Source organism: Oncorhynchus tshawytscha, linkage group LG05 (assembly GCF_018296145.1).
Source record: "Oncorhynchus tshawytscha isolate Ot180627B linkage group LG05, Otsh_v2.0, whole genome shotgun sequence".
Classification (NCBI taxonomy): domain Eukaryota; kingdom Metazoa; phylum Chordata; class Actinopteri; order Salmoniformes; family Salmonidae; genus Oncorhynchus; species Oncorhynchus tshawytscha.
Window position 1 is genome coordinate 39,723,811 of NC_056433.1, and position 16,152 is coordinate 39,739,962.

The following is a 16,152-nucleotide window of genomic DNA, read 5'->3' on the forward strand; positions in this document are numbered from 1 at the left end:
AATGAGAGAGGAAAGGCATAAAGACAGGAAGACAGTCAGACAGACAGGAGGGGACTTGGGAGGGAGACATTACTTGATGTCCCAATAGGAAACAAACAGATAACACATGTTTTGGCTCAAATGCTACCAACATTTTTGTCATTTTGAGATGACAAAAACACACTTCCTTTCTCTCCTAGTCAATACCATAGGCTTCACATAGTATGTTTCTCTAACCTCAGTTAGAGCAGTCTGTGGTATAAGTCAGTATGGGTCATGTGCAGTGTGGTGTGTTGTAGAACAGGTCAGTGAGTAGAGTGCCAGTCTTCCCTGGGGTAATGCCACCACCACCGTGGACACCTGCTCTATGGTGCTTTGTGTCACTGCTGCTGGCTGACTCTGACTAGAGCCTCTGTCACAGACAGCTCTGGTTTCATAGCGCTAAACTCTGATCAACTCTGTGGGGGAAAGGGGAATACCTAGTCAGTTGTCCAACAGAATCAGAGAGGTGCGAGGGCTGCCTTAATCGACATCCACGTCTTCGTCGCCCAGGGAACAGTGGGTTAACTGCCTTGTTCAGGGGCAGAACGACATATTTTTTACCTTGTCAGCTTTGGGATTTGATCCATCAACCTTTCAGTTACTGGCCCAAAGCTCTAACCACGAGGCTACCTGCAGCCCCAAAAGAGTGTGTGTGTGTGTGTGTGTGTGTGCACGTGTGCGTGCATGCATATGTGTGCATAATATAATGCATACGTGTGTGCGTGCATACATCTACAAACGTGTGCATGAGAGAGAGGTGATTGATGTGCACAGTGTAGTCTGTACTGGCTTGAGGAACCAGAGTATTCTGGTTCACACAGGTCTACGGTGGAAAGACTAACTGGTCATTCTAATTAACAATTGCACGCTGGGCCTTAACTGTCTGTCCCATACCCCCTGGTTGTGCCTGGCACTGCCAAAGTCATGCCAACGCAGCTGCCAACTTCCTCACTTGCCCAGACACTGTGTGATCCACTCTCAGCAATGTGCATGTGGGTTCTCCTCTCTCTCGCGCTCTCGCTCTTTTTCTCTCTCTTTCTCTAACTATCCCCCTCTCTCTCAAACACAAACACAGCCTTCGTAAGGCCTTTTCACACAGTGCAGTCTGTACATTTGGGAGCTCGCTTTAGTCGGAAACATAATCTCCCCCGTCGGTCTCACCTTATAAAACAGACTGGAATCCCAGCATTTCCAGTAACATATACAGTGGGAGAACAGGTATTTGATACACTGCTGATTTTGCAGGTTTTCCTACTTACAAAGCATGTAGAGGTCTGTAATTGTTTATCATAGGTACATTTCAACTGTGAAAAAATCCAGAAAATCACATTTGTATGGTTTTTAAGTAATTCATTTGCATTTTATTGCATGAAATAAGTATTTGATACATCAGAAAAGTATAACTTAATATTTGGTACAGAAACGTTTGTTTGCAATTACAGAGATCATACGTTTCCTGTAGTTCTTGACCAGGTTTGCATACACTGCAGCAGGGATTTTGGCCCACTCCTCCATACAGACCTTCTCCAGATCCTTCAGGTTTCGGGTCTGTCGCTGGGCAATACGGACTTTCAGCTCCCTCCAAAGATGTTCTATTGGGTTGAGGTCTGGAGACTGGCTAGGCCACTCCAGGACCTTGAGATGCTTCTTACGGAGCCACTCCTTAGTTGCCCTGGCTGTGTGTTTTGGGTCGTTGTCATGCTGGAAGACCCAGCCACGACCCATCTTCAATGCTCTTACTGAGGGAAGGAGGTTGTTGGCCAAGATCTCACGATACATGGCCCCATCCATCCTCCCCTCAATACGGTGCAGTCGTCCTGTCCCCTTTGCAGAAAAGCATTCCCAAAGAATGATGTTTCCACCGCCATGCTTCACGATTGGGATGGTGTTCTTGGAGTTGTAATCATCCTTCTTGTTCCTCCAAACACGGCGAGTGGAGTTTAGACCAAAAAGCTCTATTTTTGTCTCATCAGACCACATGACCTTCTCCCATTCCTCCTCTGTATTATCCAGATGGTAATTGGCAAACTTCAGACGGGCCTGGACATGCGCTGGCTTGAGCAGGAGGACCTTGCGTGCGCTGCAGGATTTTAATCCATGACGGCGTAGTGTGTTACTAATGGTTTTCTTTGAGACTGTGGTCCCAGCTCTCTTCAGGTCATTGACCAGGTCCTGCCGTGTAGTTCTGGGCTGATCCCTCACCATCCTCATGATCATTGACGCCCCACGAGGTGAGATCTTGCATGGAGCCCCAGACCGAGGGTGATTGACCGTCATCTTGAACTTCTTCCATTTTCTAATAATTGTACCAGCAGTTGTTGCCTTCTCACCAAGCTGCTTGCCTATTGTCCTGTAGCCCATTCCAGCCTTGTGCAGGTCTACAATTTTATCCCTGATGTCCTTACACCCTCTCTGGTCTTGGCCACTGTGGAGAGGTTGGAGTCTGTTTGATTGAGTATGTGGACAGGTGTCTTTTATACAGGTAACGAGTTCAAACAGGTGCAGTTAATACAGGTAATGAGTGGAGAACAGGAGGGCTTCTTAAAGAACTAACAGGTCTGTGAGAGCTGGAATTCTTACTGGTTGGTTGGTGATCAAATACTTATGTCATGCAATAAAATGCTAATTAATTACTTAAAAATCATACAATGTGATTTTCTGGATTTTTGTTTTAGATTCCGTCTCTCAAAGTTGAAGTGTACCTATGATAAAAATTACAGACCTCTACATGCTTTTTAAGTAGGAAAACCTGCAAAATTGTCAGTGTATCAAATACTTGTTCTCCCCACTGTATATATATATATATATATATATATATATATATATATATATATACACACACACATAACACATGACACTGGGGACTCAAATTGCATGGAGAATCTGGGAGGCTTAGCAGAAATATGATTTGGTTCTGTATTACTGGTTTAGAAGAGACAAAACATGAATGGCTTGAAATCCCCTTACGTCCGTGATTGCATGGATGACTAATTGTGATATGCAAGACAGAAGTGTATGTTGGAGCATGGATTTATGCTCATGCACACTCTCTCCTACACACACATTCGATCATAGTGCAGACAAAGGATACACAACGTAAAGCTTCTCTCCTCAGTTAACAATAGTACCAGTTTTCCTACATGTTGTTTTGTTCCTCATCCCATCTCAGTCTGAGCAAAGAATGCAATTGGGTTATCATCCAAAAATGTCTCTATCAAACTGTAGCATTCTGAAACCATTTTAGTGTGTGTAAGTTATCATATTGCATTCCTATCCAGAGTTGAGCAGCTCTAACCGACCATCTATAACCATTCCCTGTTCAGATGATGTATGTTGACATACCATATGCTGTGTGCGGTGTTTAGTGTTTTCATACTGATCGCTGTGTGTTGTGCCACTTATCACACATTTTTTCTCTCTATCTCTCTCAATTACAATTACAATTTAAGGGGCTTTATTGGCATGGGAAACATATGTTTACGTTGCCAAAGCAAGTGAAATAGATAATAAACAAAAGTGAAATAAACAATAAAAATGAACCATTAGACTCCAAAATCTCCCTTTGGTTCCTTCCCCAGGCGTTATTGTTTCTGTTTCATGTCTGTGCGTTGTTCGAGGTTCTTGTTTTGTTTTAAGTTCCGTTTATTAACTGGCTTCCCGACTCTCCTTTACACAAGGGAAATAAATGAATATAAATATAGGTTGTATTTACAATGGTGTTTGTTCTTCACTGGTTGACCTTTTCTTGTGGCAACAGGTCACAAATCTTGCTGCTGTGATGGCACACTGGTATTACACCCAGTAGATATGTCACGTTCTGACCTTAGTTCCTTTGTTTTTGTCTTTGTTTTAGTATGGTCAGGGCGTGAGTTGGGGTGGGCAGTCTATGTTTGTTTTTCTATGTTGGTTTTTGTGTTCGGCCTAGTATGGTTCTCAATGAGAGGTAGGTGTCGTTAGTTGTCTCTGATTGAGAATCATACTTAGGGAACCTGGGTTTCACTTTTGGTTTGTGGGTGTTTGTTTCCGTGTGAGTGTTTGGGCCACACGGTACTGTTTCGGTTTTGTAAATTCACGTTGTCATGTATTGTTTAGTCTTCTGAGTTTGAATTAAACATCATCATGAACACTTACCACGCTGCGCTTTGGTCCTCCTCTCTTTCTCCCGACGACATCCGTTACAATATGGGAGTTTATCAAAATGTGATTTGATTTCGAATTCTTTGTGGGTCTGTGTAATTTGAGGGAAATAATATTGTCATACATTTGGCAGGAGGTTAGGAAGTGCAGCTCAATTTCCACCTAATTTTGTGGGCAGTGGGCACATAGTCTGTCCTCTCTTGAGAACCAGGTCTGCCTTCAGTGGCCTTTCTCAATAGCAAGGCTATGCTCACTGAGTCTGTACCTAGTCAAAGATTTCCTTCATTTTGGGCCAGTCACAGTGGTCAGGTATTCTGCCACTGTGTACTCTCTGTTTAGGGCCAAATAGCATACTAGTTTGCTCTGCTTTTTTGTAAATTCTTTCCAATGTGTCAAGTAATTCTCTTTTTGTTTTCTCATGATTTGGTTGGGTTTAATTGTGTTGCTGTCCTGGGTCTCTGTGGCGTCTGTTTGTGTTTGTGAACAGAGCCCCAGGACATGCTTGCTTAGGGGGCTCTTTGCCAGGTTTATTTCTCTGTAGGTGATGGCTTTGTTATGGAAGGTTTGAGAATCGCTTTCTTTTAGGTCATTGTAGAATTTAATGGCTCTTTTCTAGATTTTGATAATTAGCAGGTAGCGGCCTAATTCTGCTCTACATGGATTATTTGGTGTTTTACGTGTTTTTTTTTTTTTTGCAGAATTCTGCCTGCAGTCTCAATTTGGTGTTTGTCCCATTTAGTGAATTCTTGGTTGGTGAGTGGACCCCAGACCTCACAACCATAAAGGGCAGTGGGTTATATAACTGATTCAAGTATTTTTTGCCAGATCCTAATTTGTATGTTGAATTTTACGTTCCTTTTGATAGCATAGATGACCCTTCTTGCCTTGTCTCTCAGATCGTTCACAGCTTTGATGAAGTTACCTGTGGCGCTGATGTTTAGGCCGAGGTATGTATAGTTTTTTGTGTGCTCTATGGCAACAGTGTCTAGATGGAATTTGTATTCGTAGTCCTGGCAACTGGACCATATTAATTTCCGGAGAACCCCAAGTTGATTATCCCTTTTATACCATGGTTATAATTGAACATATTTGCCGCTAAAAATGTGTTCATTTGCAGGTAGAAATGTGTTCAACATCCACTGAAGTAGCTAGCAAGTTTACTAGATAGCTACAGTAGTTGCCTTATTGTCACGCCCTGGTCTTAGTATTCTGTGTTTTCTATATTTATTTGGTCAGGCCAGGGTGTGACATGGGTTTATTTTGTGTTGTGTTTATGTATGTTTTTTTTTTGTAGGTTTTCGGATTGTCTCTGGTTTTCTAGCAAAGTCTATGGTTGCCTGAGGCGGTTCTCAATCAGAGGCAGGTGATTCTCGTTGTGTCTGATTGGGAACCATATTTAGGCAGCCATATTCTTTGAGTGTTTCGTGGGTGATTGTTCCTGTCTCAGTGTGTTTGTATTCACCAGATAGGCTGTATAGGTTTTCACGTTCCGTTTCTTGTTTTTGTATTTGTCGTGTTTATTCATTTATTAAACATGTATCGAACTAACCACGCTGCATTTTGGTCCGACTCTCCTTCGACGGAAGAAAGCCGTTACACTTATGTACCAAACAAACAAACTTGCTAGTTTAACTAAACAAACCATCAGTCGAAGCTTGCTATTATGAAAATTGAATTCAACAATGCCAAAAATGTTTTCAATTCAACTTTTGCTTTCAAAAGCAGCTCAAACGTAGAACATTTAAGAATGAACTGTAGCCATTGAAATCTACCGTGCTGCTATACTGTGCGTTACAGGAAAATAATGTACGCTCTAGAATGCCCTTCAAGACGATCAGAAACTAGTATTCGTGGTATAATGACAGAGAACCCAACCTGGACTCATAGTAACATAGTAAACGTAAATCCGGGACACTCCGATTCGTATGATATGTTACTTTTAGGATGGTATGTATTCATTTGTGGATATCCATCATCCATTTCATATGATATGTTACAAATTACAATTTATATGATATGCTACGAATTGCAATTTGTACAATATGTTACAAATTTGCAAAAAAGGTATGATATGTTACAAATTCCAATTTGTTGTAGCTAACGTTAGCTAAGTGGCTAACGCTAAAATTAGCTAGAATTGGGGTCAGAGACTAGGGGTAACGGATTAAGGTTAGGGTTAAGGTTAGGAGTTAGGTTAAAGGCTTAAGGGAATGGTTAGTTAACATGCTAAGTAATTGCAAAGTAGCTAAAAAGTAGTAAGTAGTTGAAAAGTTGCTGAAATATTAAAGTTGTCTGTGATGAGATTCAAACACATTTGCTAGAAATTTGTTTTCATACACCAACCCCTCTACCCCAACCACCACCCTAATTTTGTTTTGTCTTAAGAAACCTTCAGTCTAATGTAACCATACCAAACGTAACATACCATTCTAATATGATTCAGACGGGTTGGGTTATATGCTGAAGACACATTTCAGTTGAATGCATTCAGTTCTGCAACCTACTAAATTTCCCCCTTCCCTTTCTTTTTTAATGTGAGTGTCCCGTATTTACATTTAATAGGTTACATATGTATGAGACCAGGCTGGAGAACCATGGTCCCTAATTATCATGTGAAAGAATTAGGAAATGAGAAACACAGGGCTTAATTAGAATAGCTACAACACAGGGATGACTTGGAGAAAGACTGCCCTTCAAATACAAATCAAATGTATATTTTGATTTATCTAACCAGGAAACCAGAGACATATGAAGAAATATGATTATAACATACTTTTTGTTGCATATCACCCTGGTGCCACATTGATTGTCTTTGCAATGAAACATAAAAAGTAATGAAATTAAAATATATATTTTCACTTAACACATTTTAAATATACTATGCCACAGATATTTTGTTGTTACACGGTAGTAGTTCCCATAGCATAGGAGTACATAACTAGTAGCAGTCCCTATATGGTACTACCATTTCTCTCTGTGGTCCTAGCATCCTGTGGTGCAGTAATAAAACAGAGGTCTTCCTGTGTGTCTGGTTGGGTCTGTCCCTCCACCAGATTGTTTATCTGTCCTGCCCGACAGGGTCATGACCCCTGGGGACTATTTTCATGCCAGGGGCCACTGACCTCCATGGGTCACTTTCACTAACTGGGGAGGTCCAGCACTCCTCTGCCTCACTTTATCTTCCTCCACTCCCTCTTTGTCCTCTTATGTACCATATATCCTCTCTGCTCCCCCTTAGGACTGTTGTCTTTATCACAGAGTTGATGACTAGAGGAGTGACATAGATGATATGTTATTATACGTTGCCTAAAAGACCCATACTTGTTAGTGAGAGGGTTGGTTGTGAGTTGTGTGTGGATGTGGGTCATCATGTCATGTGTAATATCTGTAAGTCTGTCAGGGCCACAGGGCTCTAATGTTATCCAGGGACACACTTCTCTTCCCTGCTCCTCTTCATCCTCACTCTGAAGTGGGGCAGACTACGAGCTAAGCTTGTCTTTTATGTACCCAAATCCATACCCACTCATGCGATCAGAGCCGGCCCTAGCCTTTTGGGCTCCCAAACCAAAATGCTGTTGGTCTCCCCCTCTGTTTTAAAGTGAATTTCCTGCAATTCTACTAATTTTGCCAACATGTTGCAAGTTTGCAACATCAGAGTGAGAGTAACAAACAAAATCAATGGGGGCCCACCGGTCGGTAATTCAACCTTGATTAGTACAAGTGTATATAGCTGTCCGCTAGACTAATTTACCAATCTACAAAATGTTTGCTACATGGGCTAATTGAGTGCCCGTCAGTGACTGAGAAACAGCTGATGCACACAACCAAAATTTCGAAATTGCACCTTGTGTATTCTACTATTCTAACCCTCAACTAAAGTTGACAGTTGCCTATCTCTGCTGTATACATTCAATGGAGATCGGCCTTGGTGAAGGAAGCAGTAAGTGCAGTATTGACTGCCTCAACAGAGGGTTTTATCTGGCAACATGACACCTACTATCTGGAGGTGATGGAAAAGGAACGAGATTACACAGCCAGGTACACACACGCGCGCACACACTTTTATGCATTAACAGAGGCTGTGTTTAATGTGTGCTCTGAGTCAACAGACTGTCTCTTTTCCCCTCATTAGCAAGCTGACCTCTCTGTTTGAGCCATTACAGGTGGGGCACAGTGAGGGGCGTATCCTGTGACCTGTCCTAACCTATCCTGTAGTGGGGGAAGGGTAGGATGGAACAAGGAAGTGAGAGGGGTTGCCAGTAGGGACACAACGCCTCAGCAGTTGAAGGCTGGTGGTGGTGCTTCTAGAGACATAATCATGGTTCCTCCAACATTACCTGATGTTGTAGGAAAATAATGTAATAAATAATAAGGGCTGGGTCAGTGGTGAATGCCCCTGAGTGGAGGTTGAACAAAGCTGAGGTTGTGCAGCCTGTGTTTTATGTGTTTAGACTGTTAGCAGGACACTGTTGAGAAGCTGCTGCTAGTCACAGGCCTGTGGAAGACATTCTCCGTCCATAGCCTAGCCTCGGTGGTTTGTGCAGATTAGGCCAATTAGTGTGTGTGGTGGAGAGAACAGGGGAATGGAGGAGTGACTGTCACCTACAGGAATATAACACACCGCCCCTGTAATCCTCAAAGAGCCTCTGATCACGTTTCACAACATAAAGTTTGGAGTTAAGTAGCCCAGGGGCAGATCGAATGTGTCATTGTCCATTCCACATTATGGAGAAGTTATGACTGGTGGTTATGTTAGTGTTTGACACATGGTAGGCCAGGGTTTTAGGTTGTATTGTCCTCTCTCTCTCTATCTCTCTCTCTCTCTCTCTCTCGCTCTCTCTCTCTCTCTCTCTCTCTTCTGGAATCTGTCACAAGACCAGGCAGCTGTTGCTGTTCACCAGACACGCTGCTCTCTCAGAGACGCGTGCTTCTGGCAGCACAGAGACACAGTCAAGACTTATTCAGTGGGCCTGGCTACAGTAGTTGCCCGGTAGAGCAACACAAACACCTAATCATCCATTCAACACAATGTAGAATCCAGAGATGTATGCCAGGTGCAAGATAATGTTCTTGTAGACTTGAGAATTGTATGCAGCATAATTTGGTTTTATTTATAACTCTATGACGTCTGGTAGTTTTTACCCATAGGGATAACTACTGTAAATAAGTGGATAAACATTCTACAGATTTTCTTGTCATCATTACACTAATTACACTAACCTATATGAAGCAGTGGACCAATTCAGTGTCCTTGTGGTTAAAGCATTCGCCCTGAGATTGGAAGGTTGTGAGTTGGTCGAGTCATACCAAAGACTGTAAAAATGGGACCTGATGCGTCTCCACTTGGCAATCAGCGCTGAGGTAAGGCCATGCGATAGACTAGCGTCTTTTCCAGTTGGTGTACGTGTACATCAAGCTGCCTCATGCTACAAAAACGGGAGATAGGCTCCTACCCTGTAAGCCGTTCCGGCTCGCACAAGTGTTTTATAATGACATGTAGTTACATAAATATTATAATGTAGTGGACAGGTTTGTAGTTTTTCCACTGTTATTGCTGTGGTACAGTGGGACCCATACATTATACACATATTCAGAAATTCAATGTGTAGTCTATTCTATTGTATATACTTTTTTCTGGGCTCTGTGAAGTTTTCCTCATTTGCTAATAGGGCATGGTGTACCTGTCCTAAAAATATTTAGTTTTGATAAAATTGTGTGGAGAATGGTTGAAAAGCAACAGGACAAGCGCTTAGTAGCCTAATAAGGGGTTTATAAACTGAGTGTACAAAAAAATTAGGAACACCTTCCTAAAATTGAGTTGCACCCCCTTTTGCACTCAGAACAGGCTAAATTCATCAGGCATGGACTCTACAAGGTGGCTTGTGGATCTGCGTACCGGTATTCAGATTTCCTGAAATTGAACACATTTTGTCTTTGTGCAGAGATAATATTATGCAATTTTATAACTAATTGAATGCAATATTACTAATTTTCTCCGCAGGCAGAGAGAAAAGAAATGCAGTTTGATTTTCTTGCAATTCTACACATTTTTCCATAGGGTGGAGGCAAATGTTTGCTGTTTTTAAAATGATAACTGTTCATTAATGGGCCCCAATTCGACCATCCACTACAAATTTACCAATCTAAAAATGTTTTGCTGCCAGTTCTAATTAAGTGACTGCTGATGTACAAACACATTTCGAAAATTGCACCTCGGTAGTTTTTAGTTGTGTATTTTTGTTAAAATTACTCTGCGGGCCTAATTTGGCCCGTCCTTGGTCTATGTGGTGGAAAATAGCAGGTGTTCCTAATGTTTTGTACACTCCAGTCGTGTACGTCCATCTGGCAACGTCCCACCACATTTACTGGCTTTGAGAAGTTTGCGAAATATACTACATCGATTGAAGATTTCCTTTGGTTAGAGCAGAGGAGACTGACACCAGATGACTTTTCTGTTGTCGAAGTGTTTTTGCTAGGAGGAGGGAGCTGCTACAGCAGTCGGGTGAACTAGAGCGAACTGTTGCTGGAGATCACTGTTGGAGGAGGGAGCTTGGATAATTACGGACAAGGAAAAAGTTCTTCGGGCGTTTTCTCTTACTTTGCTGTTAAATGGAAATATGTCTCTAAATTCGCGATTGAGTTTTTTTTATTCGTTTTGACTTCGTTCTCTCCGGACATAGTGGAAGAAGATAACTAGGTGGATATTTTCAGTACAAGGGCACGGTGCTGCGGGGAGCTCAACCACGTGAACTTTTCATATGGAATACATGCAATGGAACCAGGCTTCTGCTATGTTGACTGAGCTGTATAAGTGTTATTGCAATATGTAGTGCATGTATTCGCGTAAAGGGCACATATTCAACTTGCCCCGGAGTTTTAGGGCACTTGTTTCACTTCACAAGCAGGTCTGGGGGTATTTGGAGAGCGTTCAATCCTGCAGTCATTTTTCTCTCCCAAAGGAATGAATACTGAATGAGACAGGGACAAGGCTGAGACAGGGACAACTTTCTCAAGGAGAGGTGTCTGTCACCCACCACGGGTCGCCACCGTTTTTGTAGCCAACCAATTGTGTATGGTCACGGATTAAATGTGCGCTAAAGGCAATACTTCATAACCATAGACATTATGGAGGGCCAAGGCGACCAGGCAGCCGCTTTCGTAGAACTCGAGGCGGGCGGCGCGGTGTCTGACAGTTTTTCCAAACTCTGGACAGACGTGATGGGGATGCTGGTAAGTTTGGGGGCAGTTTGGTTTGGGGGAGGGGAGACAGGAAGGTAACAACCAACTGATAAAAGCTTTTCAACTGTGGTCCTCAAAGGGGGACAGTCATTGCCCATTCAGTGGTTGATGCTAGTAGGGTTAAATCACGTCCCAAAACAACAACGCAAGGGAAGCGGTTCTATTTCTCAAAGCGCCAAGCTCAACGTTTACTTTCCAGCCTCCATGCCCAACGTGTGGGTTTCCGATTCGGGCATTTCCCTTCTTCAACCTTTTTCACGGGGAGCTCTTCTGTATCTGAGGTGATCGGATTTGAATGAAACTTGGAATCCTATGAAAATGGTATGTTGCTCTTGAGGTGAAAAAGTAACTGTTTGTGTGCTATCATTCAAGTCCGCTTGAGCTGCGAAGATGTCCGTGGTTACATCTTTGCAGATCAAGATTCGTTACAATTCGTTGATTTAACTGCGCTGTCGCATTGTTACACCATTGTAACAGTTCCCTTACAAACAAATATTGCTGTTTTGAAACTGCAGTAAAAGTGCAGTAACTGCAGTGGACTGTAGTATTTTGGACGCAGAATTGCAGAATAGCTGCAGTGTACTACAGTTATACCGCACTGTAACTGCAGTTACACTGCAAAATAACTTCAGTAAAAACAGTATTATTTTGGACGCAATATTTGCAGCATACTGCAGTTATACTGCACCCTAATTAAGCAATAAGGCCAGAGGAGGAGCGGATGTGTGGTATATGGCCAATATATGAAGGCTAAGGGCTGTTCTTAACCACGACGCAATGCGGAGTGCCTGGACACATCCCTTAGCAGTGGTATATTGGCCATGTATCACAAACCCCCTAGGAGCCTTATTGCTATTATAAGCTGATTACCAATGTAATTAGAGCAGTAAAACTAAATGTTTTGTCATACCCGTGGTATACGGTCTCATATACCACGGCTTTTAGCCAATCCGAATGGGCTCAAACCACCCAGTTTATAACTGCAGTTGTACTGCACTCTAACTGCAGTCTTTTTTCGTGAGAGTTCATTAAGTTTTAGATGAGTTGAGCACGGCTGTGAAATAATCATAATGCCCGAAACACTTGTTGCTGTGCTACTGTAATGGGAATGTTACTTTGGGAAGGTTATGATGAGAAACATTGTTGCAAATTGCATTTCTCAAATCAGATTGTCACATTTCAGGACTGAAACTATTTAAAGTTTTTTCTTGTTAGTCCATTATCAGTGCGGACCTTCAAGCGCGTTGGAATAATAATTGGCACTGTTTTGACTACAATATCACTTTGATGTCTAGCAATCGTAGTCCACATAGGCCTATACCAATCCACATCTACCTAAAGTGCATGGCAAATCCGGCAATTAAGATATGGAAAAGGTCACGCTCATCTACATAGTCACCTTTGCCTCATGTTTTTTTATTAGGGGCCAGGGTGACACAGCCATCTTGACGTGTGTGGGTCATTGGATCTGATTGATCAGTAGAGCAAATGTGTTTTGGTCTTTTCCCAGTGTGAATGGTGTGTCGTTTGAAAATCAACGTGTTAATTTGGTATTGTTAATTTGGTCTCGTCTGGCTCAGTATATGTGAATGGATTGTGAAAGGGCCTAGCACTGAAGATAGAGACAGAGGTGTGTGTGTGTTTCTTTGTGTGGGGTGTGTGTAATTGATGAAAGTGTCTTCTGGCCTCTGACTCGGGTGGGAGACCTGGGACTCCAGCCAGGCGATTTTACCAGATGTAGTACTTTGGAGGCAAATGTCTAGCAGTGCTCTTTGATGTCTATCTCCTGCCTGCAGATGGAACACACACACACACACACACACACACACACACACACACACACACACACACACACACACACACACACACACACACACACACACACACACAGAAACACTAGTGTGACACCTCCTCCATAGGTGACTGCAAGCCACAGCCTTTCACACATCGATGTCAAAGCTACCGTGCATACCTATATGACGCCACGTAAAATGTTGCGCTACACGTGCAACACAGCATTTCTAACCTAGCCCACAATGTCTGCTGAGTGGATCGAGCAGTCAACAAGTCGAGCAGTCATTTGAAAGAGTAACAACATTTCAGTGAGACCAAAGGCGAAATCCATTAAAGCCAAGATAATGGAATTCATTGCCCTTGACAATCAACGGTTCTCGGTCGTGGGGGATGTTGGCTTTTGCCGACTGGTCGAGCACCGGTTAACACTACCAAGTGCGCTATTTTTCCAATGTTGCCCTACCGGAGTTACACGGTAGTTGAGTCACTGCTATTAGCTTCACGACATACATACTATGGAACGCCGTGTGGGTCTTTGCATGTCAAAAAAAGATACAGTTGCACTGTCAAAGCTGTACAAAAAAGTCAGCAAACGAGCAAACACCGGCCACGAACGATGTGTTTACAATACCGCGTTAGTAATAAAGCATCATTTGTTCGACTGCAACTTCTGGTGTAGCTAGCTTTAGCTTGGTACCTAGCTAGCACCAATACAACCAGCCTGAAAACAATGACCAGTAAAAACTGCAGCAATTTTCATTATTCTTAGCAATGATTTAGGAATCCTTGTAAGTAAGTATTAGCTAGGTTGCCACTTGTTGTTCGCCTATTGAAATTGAACTTCAGTTCATGAAAATAAATATCTAGCCAGCAACTTAACCCTGTTGCCCAAAGCTAACATTGTAAGAAGCTAGCTAGCTTCATCTGACTAATGAGGCTCGACCATACCGGGTTATGTGTTGTGAAGCTAGCCGCAATAAGGATTAGGCACAATAGTGGAATTTGCGGTTTGCCTTCAAAATAAAAGTATGTCAATGACAGTGATGCAAATGAATACAAATAGTAGAATTATGCCATTTTTATTTTGAAGGCTAACCGCAAAGTCCACTATTGTGTCTAATCCTTATTGTGGCTAGCTTCACATAGATGGGTCTGACCACCATTAATCAAATAAGAACTGTCTTATAAATTAGGGTTATTTTAGATGATGACACCTAGCTATATAGTTAGCTAGCTAACTATTGCTACTGAAACAGATTATGTCGTTTTGCTATGTTGTTGGGGAAGAACATTGTTTCAGCCATGAGTTAGCTAGCTTTTTTTTATGACCAGCACTGTAGGTGTGCGAGACAACTTTACCAGCATCATAGCATACGTATCGATGAATCGTTGTGACAAATGAAATACAAGTGATAGTGTAATCAATGTGTAATAACTACGTAAAAAATGTATGAGCGCGTGAAATTATTAGGTGACGTGCAGTCATATTCAAGTCCTGATTGGTCAACACGCTTATTTGACACTTCAAATAGTGTTATTTGACACGTCTAATAGTGTTAAATAGAATATTTTTTGACACGCAAAGATCCAAACGGTGCTCCAGAGAAATCCTGTTTGAGAATGAAACGACTGAACAAATGAACAACGAAACAGCACAAAAGTAAGTGAAAGAAATAGGTTTTGATGATGTTTTACAGGTAATGGGGACATACGTGATTGCCAACCAAATAACTTTTTGGTCAGTGTGGGGTGTGTGTGTGTGTGTGTAACCTTTATTTAACTAGACAAGACAGTTAAGAACAAATTCTTATTTACAATGACGGCCTACCCCCCCAAACCCGGACGACGCTGGGCCAATTGCGCGCCGCTCTATGGGACTCCCAATCACGGACTGTAGTGACGCCTCTTGCACTGAGATGCAGTGCCTTAGACCGCTGCGTCCATGTGTGTGTTTTAACTATTTAACTGTAGTAGAATGCTTAAAAGGCCGCTAAAATGTTTAAATCGATTATCGGTATCGGGTTGTTGTTTTTTTGGCAAGGAAAGTATCGGATATCGGTATCGGCCAAAAATGTCATATCGGTGCATCTCTAATTATGATGTCACAGAACAGAGGCACAATCTGATTGATGTTTTTCACACTGGTCACTATTAGGGCTGTGACGGTCATTGAATTTTGGATGACTGTAGTTGGCAAGTCAATAACCGTTAGAATATACAAAATATATATGCAGTACCAGTCAAAAGTTTGGACACACCTACTCATTCAAGGTTTTTTCTTTATTGTTACTATTTTCTACATTGTAGAATAATAGTGAAGACATCAAAACTATGAAAAAACACAAATGGAATTGAGTAACCAAAAAAGTGTTAAACAAGTGTTACTTCAACTCTGTGAAGCATTTATTCGGGCTGCATTCTGAGGTGCAGTTAACTCTAATGAACTTATCCTCTGCAGTAGAGGTAACTCTGGGACTTCCTTTTCTGTGGCAGTCCTCATGAGAGCTAGTTTCATCATAGCGCTTGATGGTTTTTGCAACTGCACTTGAAGAAACTTTCAAAGTTCTTGAAATTTTGCGGATAGACTGACCTTCATATTTGAAAGTAATGATGGACTGTCGTTTCTCTTTGCTTATTTAAGCTGTTCTTGCCATAATGTGGACTTGGTCTTTTACCAAATTGGTCTATCTTCTGTATACCACGCCTACCTTGTCACAACACAACTGATTGGCTCAAACGCATTAAGAAGGATAGAAATTCCACAAATGTACTTTTAACAAGGCACACCTGTTACTTGAAATGCGTTCCAGGTGATTACCTTATGAAGCTGGTTGAGAGAATGCCAAGAGTTTGCAAAGCTGTCATCAAGGCAAAGGGTGGCTACTTTGAATATACACTGCTCAAAAAAATAAAGGGAACACTTAAACAACACAATGTAACTCCAAGTCATCACACTTCTGT

The 16,152-nt window shown here is 42.0% G+C and overlaps 1 protein-coding gene across 6 annotated transcripts in view; it reads left to right on the top strand.

Moving 5' to 3' along the window:
* LOC112232980 (SAM and SH3 domain-containing protein 1-like) overlaps positions 1–16,152 on the top strand; it is a 309,663-nt gene that overhangs the window by 200,409 nt on the left and 93,102 nt on the right. The window contains exon 1 of one of the 6 annotated variants that reach the window (XM_042321900.1): positions 10,623–11,388. The exons of 4 other annotated variants lie outside the window; for them this stretch is intronic. In XM_042321900.1, the coding sequence (XP_042177834.1) occupies positions 11,284–11,388 (105 nt within the window). In that variant the 5' untranslated portion in view covers positions 10,623–11,283. Of the gene's footprint in view, positions 1–10,622; positions 11,389–11,468; positions 11,719–16,152 lie in introns of those variants that run through there. One more of the 6 variants, XM_042321901.1, reaches the window with a different exon arrangement.